The sequence below is a fragment of the Nymphaea colorata genome, chromosome 9, assembly GCF_008831285.2.
Source record: "Nymphaea colorata isolate Beijing-Zhang1983 chromosome 9, ASM883128v2, whole genome shotgun sequence".
Taxonomy (NCBI): domain Eukaryota; kingdom Viridiplantae; phylum Streptophyta; class Magnoliopsida; order Nymphaeales; family Nymphaeaceae; genus Nymphaea; species Nymphaea colorata.
The window spans coordinates 14,495,960-14,509,513 of record NC_045146.1 but is presented as its reverse complement, the minus strand read 5'-3'; the positions used below and the strand labels follow the sequence as shown (position 1 = coordinate 14,509,513).

Genomic DNA, 13,554 nt, shown 5'->3' with positions numbered 1-13,554 from the left:
CGAGCACACAAGGGCTCTGGAGACATAAGTGCAAGGTTGGTTTATTTCTTCAAATTAAAGGGCATAAGGTGTTCCATTATATGGACATTAATGATTTCTCCCATGAGCTTCAAGCACGCACACAAGGGCTCTGTGGACATGCGAGCAAGGTTGCTTTTATTCCTTCAAGCACACCCATTCTATGGCTCAAAGGCAGAAACTGTGGCAACTAAAGGTTTGATAGCAAGGGACAACTAGAACACCCACGCGTGCATTTCTAAAGTCAACAAGTCCATATCACTCGGAATGAGTTCATTTTTGGCGTCCCTCAGTTGCAAACAAACACTTCATGTTTGTGATTAAGGAAAATTAACGGATGCCACAAGTGTTATTGGTTGGAATTTTATTTGGTAAAATTTTGATTTGTAAACTAACAGGTGCTCAACCCAAATTCGAATGCACAAATACTGCAATTAGATTAAAGAAATATTATTTTAGATTAAAGAAATATTATTTCAATAAACAAATAGTAGTTGTTTCACTGCGGTCATCGTCGCAAGAGCTATCTCTAAGACGCCTATCACAGATAACAACCGAATGTTCCGATGTTGGTTTTAGAGCTAAAGCCAATCATTCGGATGCGGTAAACAAATTGTTCTATATTCCATTGCAGCGGATTGTCGTCGTCTTAGGCGCAAGGGCTGAGCTATTCACGAGGCCCATCACAGTATAAGAACCCAATGTTATCGGTCCTTGGGGTTCTTGGCGGTCCTTCCTCCTCTTCTGCCTCAGGCAGCGATGAGAAGTCCAAGCGCACCCCTTCCACTATCGTCTGATCAGGTGATGCAGAGAGATCCTGCATCGTCAATTGATGATACTCAACCAGCTGGTGAAGACACTGGTTCTCCCTCGTGAGGTTTGCGTTCTCATTAGCTAACCTTGACTTCTCTGCTAGAAGTGCTTCCAGTTGCAGCCTCACCTGCGATATTTTTAGCACCCACCACCATTAAAACAAGAACATCTAAACAGCAACCAGGAGAAGAAAAAACGACAAAACAAAAACTGCAAACCTACCAAATCATCTTCCTCTGGCCTGAGGCCCTTAGCTATTCCATCTCGAAGCCTCCTGTTCTCTTCTTCAAGAAGGTTACACCTTTCTTGCATGAAAAGCAGATCCGATTTAATCGATTGCAGTTCTCGTGCCAGTGAAGCTGCTTTTGTTGCCATTGCACATGCGAGCTGTAAAAGACACACGGATTAAGTAAGTGCCTTGAAGAATATTACATTAGAGGAGACGGTGAAATGAGAATTTGAGAGGGCAGTGTGCAAGTGAATCGGATGCGGAGAAGCAAATTTTGAAAAGCGCGCTTCTTTGGGGGTTATAAAGGCGAAACCAGAGGGGGACTAACAGACACACGTTTTGGGCGTTCTTCAGCTTTCCTCTCTCCTCTTCCTTGGATTGAGGAGGAGCAGCGGATCCTGATTTGTTTACAGAGAGAGGATCGCGATCGGATGTCCCGTCTTCTTTTGGTGGTTGTCTTGGATGACCTTCCTCTTGCTCCGTCGTTGCAGGATCTCTGCTACAGAACACCTCCGCCAATCTGGGCTTAGAGAGATCCGTTGCCCCCTGTTTCAAACAGAGCAAAGGCAGCATGAACGACATGTCGTAAACAATCTTAAGATCGACAAGAGCTGGTTTTGATCTGGAAGCAACAAATGCATCAACTTGACTGCCATCGGTCATCAGCAGTATCAATATCAAGCATCAGCAAAAATTTCCGTTCTTGTAGTCATCAACATTCATGGTGTAATTAAAAAAGGGACATAAAAGAAAGTGCTAGGAGGGGGAAAGGAAAAAGTACCTGTAATGCAGAATCGAGGCAGTTGGTGAGCTGAGAGAGGGAAGACGCAATCGAATCTAATCCTTTGAGCAGCAGAAACGAATCGCCCTCCTTCATTCTCTTCCTGCTTCTTTCAGCTTCTTCAGTGCCCTAAGAGTCAGAAACTCGATCAGAAAGAGCGGGTTTCTTCCGAAAACAAGTTATGCTAGTACTAGACGACACGAGAAATGGCAGCAACTACCTTTTGCTCAGAGAGCAAGGGATCTTCATCAGGAAAGGATCGCCTTTTTAACCCTTCGTTCTTTCTTTTCTCCACAAAATGGTCCGTCCTGCTTCTGAGTTTATTCCACAACAATTCATCGGACGAGCTGTTGCAACAAGTCGGAGAAAAACCTTTGGACCCCTTGCTGTCCTGCTAATGGAAGATGAATTGAGAATCAACAGTGGAAGGCACAGATCCATCAAAAGCAGAAAAACGAAGAAGACAGCCGTAGCACGAATCAAAAATACAAGTATGGATACTTCGCAAGAAAGTGGACGAGGGAAAGAATACCGTGTAATTGAGAGCGGAAGGCGGCGACATTTCCTCCAACGTAGCCATTGCCTGGAGTTTGGTTCAGAAAAGCAGGGAGATAAAAAGGTAGCTAACCAGAGAGTGAGAGAGAGAGTGGAGCGCTCCAACGGTTAGTTTTGCAAGTAAGGGAATGGATTTATTGGTCGCCACCGCCGCGTTTTCCTCTATCCTAACGTTCATTTCTCCTGGGCAACGTTCACATTTTCTTGTTTATGAAACTGCTATAAAACCTGCTCGCAATTATTCATACATTTTTCCATGGTATAATTATTTCGATTTTTAAACACGAAAAAATTCATTCGAGCTCGATGGTAGATGGCTGGATGCTTGTTCATAAATGCTGTAGTTAGATTTGAAACACTGAAATTCGGCGAATTAGCTGATTCAATGATTCAGCTTTACCATTCGGTCAAAATATTAAAAAGATATATATATATATATATATATATATATATATATTAAATGACAATAAAATTTTAAAATATTTAAACAATCAAAGTTGACACTTGGCACGTTTAGATTAGCCACCAAAACCAATCAATTGGTTGAATAGACTTAAAAATATCATTTTTATAACAAAATGTGAAAATTTAATTTGTAAATCAAGTTTCCTAAGGGCGTGTTTGCCTCTATACGAAAGGATATCAAATCAGTACCTAAAACCCACTGTTTAAACTAATAGTAGATTTCAACATAGATTCACGCCGCTCCTTTAGATTTAGGGTCGAATTGGAGTGGTCGAGCCTCAAACTATGAATATGAAATTATCGGTGATCTGAACTCATAGCCACGGCAAACGAAACAAACATGATCTCAAAGTTCTAAAATTTATTAACCCATAAAATCTTGCACTGTTTTGTTTTTTCAATTCTCATCGGTGTAAATTTATCTGAAATATTTGGTCAAGAGAGAATATTTAAATTGTTTTTGTTCACAAACGACTTTCAGTATTTGTAAATTGTTTCATAAATCCAAGTGAGAAGATGGTGAAGGTTTAAATCCCATAATCTCTGTCAAATTATAATGTATTACTCCTCTGAAATACAAACTGTGGCAATTACCTAAATTAAAAAAAATGTAGTATAAGTTAAACTAGGTTCCAAAGCAAAGTAAGACCTTAGAATGTATAAAGGCATGATCTTATGACCTTAGAATTTTATCTAGAAAACGGTTTTCCCTACATAAATATTAAAAAAACGTAACAATATCATCCCTCGTGCACGAGCCAACAAAAAGGTCCATCGGTTATATTGGTAAGACCGCTGAAAATTTGGAGAAACTCCGGTGCTTTCCGAGGATCTAGCAGCCACACTTGGCTGTCATTCATGACCTTTCGAAACTTAAAGCTAGCTCGAGTCCCAGAGTCATTCAGGTTCCGCGACCAGCTCCGCATCAGGGCGAGCTATGGCTGGAAATGGACCAAATTCGCTCTTGCACTGTTTGCCTCATGGCCTCCGTGACGGAAGAAGCCGAGCGCCAATTTCGAGCGACACTCCCTGGATGCCGTTTCTTAGTAGCAAGTCTTTTGAGCTAAGCTGTGGTCAATGGTGAAACGCATTTTCTGCCCATGTAGCCAGGAGGGTGCGCGGCCGTCAGCTCATCAACCATCAGCACCACGGAGACCCGACTCTGTCCTTTTCTTCTCGATTGTCGACCTGGAAGGAGGCCACTTTCCCTTGCCGGTCCTTTTAGCAATTACCGCATTTGCTTTTGCTTATCCGGAAGTGTGGATATGGCAGCACCGGCCATCCTCTGTCCTACCAGCAAGCAGCAACGTCTGCCAACCGTTTAAAAATGGGTGAAAAGGTCCAACTTCCACCTGTTCTTCCCTCAAACCCCGGAGGCTAATACAGAGGGAGGAAAAGGGTCGCAGAAGGGAAAAATGGGGTCCTCTTCTGTCTTAGCTTCTCATCCTTTGACGACTTCCTGCTTCCTCCCCTGTTCAAAAGTGTCATCCTTACCTTTAACCTCTCCTTGTTTTGCTTCTATCTCTTCCTTTCCTGCTGCCTCTTCCTCAAATGTTTTGCTACTCTCTGGACGCCCGCTGCTTTTTACAATAAATCCCATTGCAACACGACGGCCCAGGTTGCCTTGTTTCTCTGTATTCGCTTCTTCGGACAAGCAAAAGAAGAAGGTTCTGATTGTCAACACAAACAGTGGAGGGCATGCCGTGATCGGGTTTTATCTGTCGAAGGACCTCCTCAGCTCCGGTCATAGCGTCACCATATTGACAGTTGGCGGTGAACAGTCGGACAAGATGAAGAAGCCTCCCTTTAACCGATTCTCTGTAAGTTCTTAAAACACAAACTGACCTCCGCTTTGTGAAAGTTGATTTGGAAGGGTTTTATTGCATATTTAGTTTTATTTACTCCAGTTGGATTTGCATTTTGGTTGCAATCAACGGTTTAATTTTAATATAACCAATTGTGGGTGACTCGAGAAACATGGTTACAATTCCTTATCACGCATGAGTTTCAATTATATTTCTGGTTGCATCTTTGAGCACATCGACCGTATCAACTTCCCTTTTGGTTCATCTCAAAGTCATTGGGATTGTTGGATCATGGAACTTTCGACTCTCCTACTGAAAATCAATTTTCAAATTATTGCACAGGTTGTACTTCCTAAGAAGAAACAGTTGTCAGAATTCATGTCACATTGGCTTATCCAAAGTTGTCTTCCTAGCCTCGTATATAGACCTGGATCATGGAAAATTTGTTAGATTTTCTTTCATTTCCTCATGGTAGCTTGTCAACATGATATCAATCGTTATGCTCACGTTGTCATGGCTGCATTCAACGGTATAAAGGATGTTGTTCGTTAAGAATGAAGAAGATATTAATTCTCTAAAAATCTAATCTTACAAAGAACAAAATTTTCCGACCTGAGTCCTGGAGAAAATAAACAATCTTTCATGACAATTAAAGGCTTGTATAAGTTTGGATAGGGTTACGGCATCTTTGTCATTCTCTATCGTTTAGCTCTTCGGTTCATCTGTGTCGAAAGTCAACATAATAAATAGGTTTGCTAGCTATGCCCGCAATTTGCTTTGGACTTCTATGGTGAAAGTGTCAAGCAGTTCTGCATCTGTTTATTGTCATTTTTGTTTCTTATTGCTCTCTCTCGTATGTAGTTATCTGACTCTTTTCTCAACATGTGTTTGTGTCCATAATCCATTGTGAACTTCCAGGAGCTTGTTGATCTAGGCGCTCAGACAATATGGGGTGATCCATCAAATCTGGGTAAATTGGTAGATGGGGCAGCCTTTGATGTTGTTTTGGATAACAATGGCAAGGATTTAGATTCTGTCAAGTGAGCCATTCAACTCCTTCCTCTGTATTAGTGATTTATGTGAAAATGTGAATATCCATGCTGCTATTTTTCTTTTGATTTATAAATCTCATGTTCTGTCCTTGGAAACTTAAGCAACATTGGTACCTTGGAGACAATACTGTAACTGTGCTGGCTCTTTTCTGGTTTTTCTAGATAAAAGGTTATCATGATGGACTCTTCTGTTGCACTAACTAGTTTTCAGTGTTCCAAATAGATCTTAAGGTGTATAATGGAAATCAATAGAAAGAATTTGTCTCCTTCCTGTTAACTGAATGAATAATCTGGTATTCAAATTACCTTCTTCAATGAACAAAATAAACTTGGGGTAAGTTCAATAATATAATGCAGTTATAGGAGATAGGCGAGTACTGCCTAAAAAGGTTTAGGAACAGCATAGGTGCACCTCAGTGCAACTAGGTGGAGGTGGTGCCTGGACGAAAAGTTTGATCTATGGAAAGAAAAGAATAATGAGGAGGATGAGGAAGACAGAAAAATGACACGACATACACATATAACCAAATATGGATTCCAAGAATACAAGGAGGACGAAGAAAGAGAAACGTAAGGGCCATATTATCAATTTAGCTAAATCTGATGGGATGGTTAATGGCACAGGTAGCCAAATTAAAGCCTGTAGCTAGTTAGATGGGTAGATGACAGCTAATAGCTTAATATGACAGTTAATTTTGGCTCGGCAATTTATGATCCATCCAATGAAATTGATCTGATGGCTCACATCATTCATTCTCTATAGCATATATATATATGTGTGTAAACTTTTTGGGACACGAGCACTATAGCATATATATATATGTGTAAACTTTTTGGGACACGAGCACTACCATAGTATTTGATATCAGCCCCCATATCACATCAGCGAGGTACTGGTACAATGTGTCTCGGCCAATGCACATGTTATTACTATCGCTGTCTATAGTCATCGATATGATATCGTCAACCAACAAAAACACATGCACATACATATGTATGAACATGTTCTTATAAAATTTGTCTAAATTTCTATAACTTTCAAAAGCTTAAATAAATTTTTAAAGATAATTAAAAGCATAAATAAGTTTGACAAATTACTGATAGCGATCTTGACCTTATAATGATTAATGAAAGAGACCATTAAGTATGTTCACATGTCTTGTATAGGGGCACCTTCACATTGATGTTAAGGAAAACTGGATTTTTAGATTTTAGGTTAACAAAACTATCCAACCCTCGTTGAGGGCCTGATCACATTAGTGAAGGTCATAAATGGCTATTTAATATGTCTATAGCTACGTCTCTAATCCATATCGTCATTGTTTAACTAAAATTTTCCAAGGTTGTGGAACTGTCCAAAACCTAGATGCATATTTAAATCTTAGAAGCAATAGTCACCTTTTCTATTTTTCATAAAAAGTTACTATTTTATATATATATATATTTTTTAAATTTCGAAATTGACTTGAGAGGAGGAAATCAGTAATTTTATCTTATCATCTGTACTTGGTTTATCTTGAACTTTATTTGTTCCCTTTTATATTAAGTAAACATTGGCATCCACGTTCTTAAGTGTAAAGCTGCATAAACATTGAGGTGGAGCTTATCATCATAAATTTTAAAGTGCTTCTAGAATCATTTATCATGATAATCATTATCAACAAAAAGTTACCCACTACCTTTTTTTTGTGCTGTACAAATATGTCTGTATGTGCATATGATGCTGCTAAGTTATCTGAGATGGAAATTTTATATAGGCCTGTGGCTGATTGGGCAAAAGGTGCTGGTGTGAAACAGTTTCTCTTTATCAGCAGCGCTGGTATTTACAAGACAAGTGATGAAGTTCCACATGTTGAAGGGGTATAACATGGTTTCTATTTGTTTCTTCAACTTCCATTTGGCTGGGGAGGCATCATGTGAGACCGATCCCAAGGCCTTGAAGATTGTGGCAAGCATCGAGTAATTTGTGATTAGTCCAATAAAAGATCCCATCTAGCCATTGTCACATTTCTTAATGCAAGTGTGACAACTTTTTCCTTGTCCCATACCATGTTGTTTCAACTAAAAAGGTACTTAACATTGCAGGATCTTGTCAAAAGTGATGCCGGTCATGTTGCTGTAGAAAAGTACATCGAGGAACTCTCCTTCAGCAGCTGGGCTGTATTTAGACCTCAATACATGATAGGATCTGGAAATAACAAAGATTGTGAAGAATGGTTTTTTGATAGTATGGATCTTTTCACTTTTCATGGTTGCACATATTTCTTCTTCATTGTTAGTATCTAAGCTGCTTGTCCTGTTCAGAAGAAAAAGGGAGAAAATGCTAGCTTTTTTGTGAATTAATGTTCTTGCCATGTTTCTTTTCCTATATCAATGTATGCTTAAGTTTATACTCACTTGGGATTATATGCATTCTTGGTCTTCTCAGGAATTGTTCGTGACAGACCCGTTCCAATACCTAGCCCAGGGATCCAGCTCACAAACATTTCACATGTTAGAGACTTATCTAGCATGCTAACTTTGGCTGTTGAAGACCCGGACGCTGCCAATGGCAATATCTTCAATTGTGTATGCGATCGTGCTGTAACCTTTGATGGTTTGGCAAAACTATGTGCACAAGCTGCAGGTCGCAACATTAAGATAATTCACTATGATCCAAAAGCTGTGGGTGTTGATTCTAAGAAAGCATTTCCTTTTCGAAATATGGTACTGTTTTCTCATATTTTTCCATAATTATTAAGGTCCTTATATAACCAAATAGGAGGTAGCTTGACTTTTGGCTGTAATTCATTGCAGCACTTCTATGCAGAGCCCAGGGCAGCGAAAGAGATACTAGACTGGGAGTCCAGTACTAATCTTTCTGAAGACTTGAAAGAAAGATTTGAAGAATACGTAAGCATTGGGAGGGACAAGAAAGATATGCAATTTGAAATTGATGACAAAATATTGGAGTCCCTAAAAGAAGCTGTTGCAGTTTGATCCATGCGATCTTTTGGATCACCTCTTAATTTCTGGTGGTTCATGATGTTGTGCACTCGTCGCCTTCTTGTCCCAATAATTCCCTGAACCGATTGATTTTCACTTTCAGATCCATCGAGATTGTGATGACCTTATCTCCTAAATACATGGAAAAATGAAAAATAAAAGATTATTCATTTCATGTTCTGTCCTCCACAGAACAGAGATAAGTTCTGTAATGGTTTCTTTATTTGGACGCGTAAATAATGAATCCAGCGTGGTAAATGTGCAGTTTTGGTTCCGTAGCTCATCTTAACTACTGATTTCTGCATTCTTGTTTGGTAACCATTAGAGAGAGAGAGAGAGAATCATTTTAGATGGGAAGCGACCAGATCAGAGTAAAGAGAACACGTTCCACCTCTTCTCCACGGGTTTATTTACTCTTTAACGCTTTAGTAACAAAGCGGAAAAAATGCTCTTTAGATGTACAACAATGAATTTATACCAGTGGCCGGGATTATCCAAAGAGAAAAGGAAAACAAGTTGAGAGAAAATCGACTCCAGCGTCTAAGTAAAAGCTTCCGTCTTTTCGCCCCCTCTCAGGTACAGACATCAAGTAAATGTCCAAACGACACCCCTTCAATGATCAGCAACCATCGACGCGCTCAATAACTTTACCGAAGGTGGTGGTCTCTGTTTTAGGCAGCAACTCGGTCGGCTGGTAATCGCTGGAACGGGAATCCCCATGTTTGGATTCTTGTCTGTTGGAAGGGAAGAACGGTTGGTGGTCCTGTTCTTCAGCGGTGAAGCAAACCTCTTAGCCAGATTCGACGGCGAGAAAGACCTGCGAAACTTCGCAGAGCTGGACATCATCGTCATCATCATCTGAGAAGGAGGACGAGGCTGCGGGGATTTCTTCTTCGAAGGCGTGATTCTCGCGGTCGGCGAAGTTGGGGATTTCGCCCGTCGAACCGACGGGGAGATGATCTTCATCGGAGATGCTAACCTCTTTGCAAAATTGGACGGAGATAGCGATAGGCGCAATTTGGTGGCCTTGGATATCCTTGGCATATTGTTACCTTTGTTCTTCGTCGGCGGAGGAGATGATTTCTTCTTCTTTTGTGCCGATCTTGACTGTGGGGAAAGAGAAACGACGGAAACGGGAGGGGACTTGATCTTCACGGCGAATTTTGACGCTAATGTTGATGGTGATTTGATTGCGAACTTGTGAGGCGGATGCAGTGCAGGAGCATCATGCAACACGCCCACCTTACTGCTTGCTGCCGTCACAGGAGACCTTGTTTTGCAGGCAGGTTTGAGATTGCGGGAAGAGGAAGGAGGAGAAGAGGTGCCGGCGGAGAGAAACGTGGGGTTGGGAAACAGAACTGCCTTGCCAGCCCAGGGCCTGCCTCTTGGCGAAACTCGTTGAACAGAATGGTTTTCCCTTTTCGCCGTCGGTGGACATCTCTCTTTTTCGTTTCCAGCGCCGGTGGCTCCAAAGTTTATTCGAGTGTGAGCTTTTCTTCTCCTCGTCGTCGCCGTGGTTGGCGATCTCCCACCACCACCACCACCACCAGGGGAACCTCGGCTGCTGCTTTTCTGCTTCTCCCTCTTCCTTTTCATTTGAAGCTCTCGCTTGTCCAAGTTGGTGTTAGTGGCCACCTTGGCTCCGGCAGAGATAGGCGTTTTGGGATCGTCTGCACCACTCCCGTTAAGCGAAAGCGCCCCGGAAACAGCATCCACAACATCTTTTGCAAATTTACTCGCCTGAAGAATCTCTCCCACCGTCTCACCAATCAGCATTGCCGGCAACGACATTCTCCGCCATTCACCTGTTTCAGGGAAACCAATCACCACCTCTCTAAACAACGAGATAGAGAAACCTAGCGAAAAGATTGCAAGGAAGGGAAAGAAATTATTCAACTAAACAATGACACTGACATACCGCTAGAACATGGAGCTATCTTCGAAGTCGCACCTCTTCTGGCGGAGGAGTTCCGGATCCTTGAACCGCAAAGAGGAAGATAAAATGTAAAAAATGAAGAAAAATAAGTAAACTGAAGATGAAAGCCACAGAAGGGAAAAAAAAACTCCAGCTTCTTGTTCTGAAGGTATATGCCATTGTCAAACCTGAGGGATTCCTGCTTGCATCTCATACTGGTTCTTATGTACCCTCTGGTGCTCCTGGGACTGAGTGTTACACCAGAAATCACTTTATTGCCTCCCGTTACAGCAAATTGCAGTTCTTGCAATCTGGCCATCGCTCTATCAACCTTCAGATGCACAACAACAACAACAACAAGACTTTACAAACTATTCAAGAAGAATGCTAAAGCAACCTCTGTACCGGACTTCTCTCCTCTCCCCTACCTTCTTCACGGTCTCCCGGACGAGATTCGGATTGAGCACGGCCATTTTCTTTTCATCCTTTGTGGGCGATTTAGCCACCATCTCTTCTTCTACACCGACCGGGTGGTATTCAGATATTCAAACAGCCTAGGAGACTGCTACTTCTACTAGTTCCCAATTTAGTGCAACATGGTAGAGATCTCTCGCTCTCTCTGTAACGGTCTAATATTGCGCGTAACGGCTAGTGATGGACTTCCTTTCACTTTCAATTTGGATTTTCGCAGTTGAATTACCATGTTTGTCTTCCAGACGACCGCTAGAAATGTGCGCGGGCTGTAGGCCCCACCATCCTGCCGTTTAACAGGCGACTCGAGCTCCAAAGTAAGAGGTTCTCTTTCTTCCTGAAAATTCAAATATGTCGACGTAGATATGGCGTGCTTGCACGATTGACAAATTGGCTACAAGATCGATGGCTGCGTTTTGAATTCCACCATCGTCTGGAAGCACAAGATCATTTGCCATAGACGCTTCTTTTTTCTTTTTCCTAACCTCTAAACATGAGTTAAGATTGATTAGCTAAAAAGGCAATGGTCTACTTTGTTAATCGTTTTGAGGCATTGTGGGGTCAGAATGTTTCAAGTTCGATGTTGTTGGATATGGCACCTGAAGGATGTAGCTGTGTTCGTGAATCTTGTATTGAGGAATAGTCAAGTTCGCCTCAATGAGTTCCGGAGGAGGAAAGTGGATATGATGTCTTTTATTAAGCGCAGTAATCTACAGTCGGATGCCTTGAAAAATTGTCTCCATTTTGAATCATTTCTTATTGCTAAGCAATTTGGGTTGGCCCAAATTTTCGATTTGTTGAAGAAGCAACCCTTAGACCAATCTTTTTGGATAGCTCGCGCTGAGAGATATCCACCGTTTGTTTAAAGTGAATTTTAAATCCATGGTTTTTGATCCGTTTTACATTGAAAAACTGTGGATCCACTTACACAAAACCATTGATCCTGGAGATTTCTACATCAGGGATGCTTGCCCTTGAGAGATCCAGGTTTCCAGATCCCCACCGATCTCAGGTTGCCTTGGTTGACGTATCTCAGGACTGTCAAAATGAGGGTTTCTATTTTGAAGGGCATGGAGAAAAGTTTGGCCTGCTGATATAATCATTTAGTTTAAATAGTAAATTCACTGGTCAAGTGATTCCCGTAAGATGTTTGTTTCTATTCTAATCGTGGGTTAATAAATCATTGATTGGAATTCTATAAGGCAAACTTATACTGGTGTAGAAATAAAGAAAAGGACATCGACATAATACCTACTACGATGGGTTCATCTACCAAGACGCCAGTGGTGTTGGTTATGTTGTTAATCTCCAGTAGTGCAAAAGGTTCCGATCTGATATCCACTGATTTCAAATCCACAGGGTGCTCATGTCACCTCGGATCTTAGAAAGCCCTTCTTATATTCTTTAGATTCATGTGTCATCTTAATTTTCATCCCTTACCATACAGTTATTGATAAATCTATCGTTATTTTTTGACTTCACCGTTCTAATAATATACATCCACACGGTTACATTTTCTCATAAATATTTTCCATTAGGAGCAACCATAGGAGGTACGCCCGTTTACTGTAATGAAAAAAGCACAACTGCCCTTAGAAAAGAAAAAGAGAGGAAGCGACATAAATAGATTCAAATGCCAGTAATTTTTGAACACCATAAGTCCATTGTTACCGAGGTAAGCTTGTACCCATGGACAGGGTAAAGAAAAAGTGTTCATTTTAGAACATGTCGACAATGGAGTTGATGCCGCATAGTGAAGGATGGATATGACAAAAAGAGCAAATAATGTCAACTGGTCTCACTGATGAACTGGAAGCATCCCAGGGCTGAGGATTGGAACACTGAAAGAGTCGTGGTTCTTATTGGACAAGCCATATTCTTCACCAATAGGGTGCGTGGGCATGGGGACAAGGACAAGGAAGAGCAACAATTTTTTTTGTGAATTTCTTGTGTTATTTCAGCCTTTTAACAGTTCAAATTATTTTCAAACTTTTATAATCTTATTCTGACCAGTAAATTGAGATATATAAATAAAAGGTTTGAGGAAAATCTTAGATCCTTCAGCAAGATTTGACGTCTAATTTTGACATCAAAATGAACTGCTCTGAGAACTATTTTTAGGATTTGGCCCAGGAAAAAACACCTCAAAATATATTTTTACTGCAACAAAAGACGTGCAATTACATTACGCCAGTACTCACACCCATCCAATGAAGGATCATTCTCTTAACAATGGGTAAAACATGAATATAATATTAATCTGGGTTACATGGGTAGCCATCTACTTGAATACTGACGGTACCTAGGAATAGTCGCCGTTTCCTTTTCCTTTCCTTTTCTGAAAAAGGATACGAGACCCCCTAGGTATTTACATATGATTTAGCAACAATGGAAACATTCGGATCTACCACACGATCATTCTTTGGCTCTGATCGATGAGAACTGTGCCTTTGCTCATTTTATCA

General features: G+C 40.9%; 3 protein-coding genes across 4 annotated transcripts; 1 reads left to right on the top strand and 2 right to left on the bottom strand.

Moving 5' to 3' along the window:
• Nucleotides 1-452: 452 nt before the first annotated feature.
• On the bottom strand, nucleotides 453-2,543 carry LOC116260992 (uncharacterized). 2 transcript variants are annotated; one of them, XM_031639562.2, is made up of 6 exons: nucleotides 2,374-2,543; nucleotides 2,062-2,235; nucleotides 1,842-1,970; nucleotides 1,397-1,606; nucleotides 1,054-1,218; nucleotides 453-958 (listed from the first exon to the last, which is right to left on the bottom strand). In XM_031639562.2, the coding sequence occupies exons 1-6, from the start codon at nucleotides 2,419-2,421 to the stop codon at nucleotides 686-688; spliced, it is 999 nt and encodes a 332-aa protein (XP_031495422.1). In that variant the 5' UTR covers nucleotides 2,422-2,543; the 3' UTR covers nucleotides 453-685. The 2 variants fall into 2 exon arrangements, with proteins under 2 accessions (XP_031495422.1, XP_031495423.1); XM_031639563.2 differs by having other exon boundaries at nucleotides 2,062-2,232; nucleotides 2,374-2,538.
• A 1,662-nt stretch (nucleotides 2,544-4,205) lies between these two features.
• LOC116260846 (chloroplast stem-loop binding protein of 41 kDa a, chloroplastic) lies at nucleotides 4,206-8,878 on the top strand. The gene is made up of 6 exons (XM_031639365.2): nucleotides 4,206-4,681; nucleotides 5,585-5,706; nucleotides 7,476-7,578; nucleotides 7,804-7,945; nucleotides 8,147-8,424; nucleotides 8,515-8,878. The coding sequence occupies exons 1-6, from the start codon at nucleotides 4,277-4,279 to the stop codon at nucleotides 8,695-8,697; spliced, it is 1,233 nt and encodes a 410-aa protein (XP_031495225.1). The 5' UTR covers nucleotides 4,206-4,276; the 3' UTR covers nucleotides 8,698-8,878.
• Nucleotides 8,879-9,075: 197 nt separating this feature from the next.
• On the bottom strand, nucleotides 9,076-11,260 carry LOC116260845 (probable microtubule-binding protein TANGLED). Its single transcript, XM_031639364.2, has 4 exons — nucleotides 11,047-11,260; nucleotides 10,807-10,949; nucleotides 10,622-10,680; nucleotides 9,076-10,508 (listed from the first exon to the last, which is right to left on the bottom strand). The coding sequence occupies exons 1-4, from the start codon at nucleotides 11,125-11,127 to the stop codon at nucleotides 9,316-9,318; spliced, it is 1,476 nt and encodes a 491-aa protein (XP_031495224.1). The 5' UTR covers nucleotides 11,128-11,260; the 3' UTR covers nucleotides 9,076-9,315.
• Nucleotides 11,261-13,554: the final 2,294 nt, after the last annotated feature.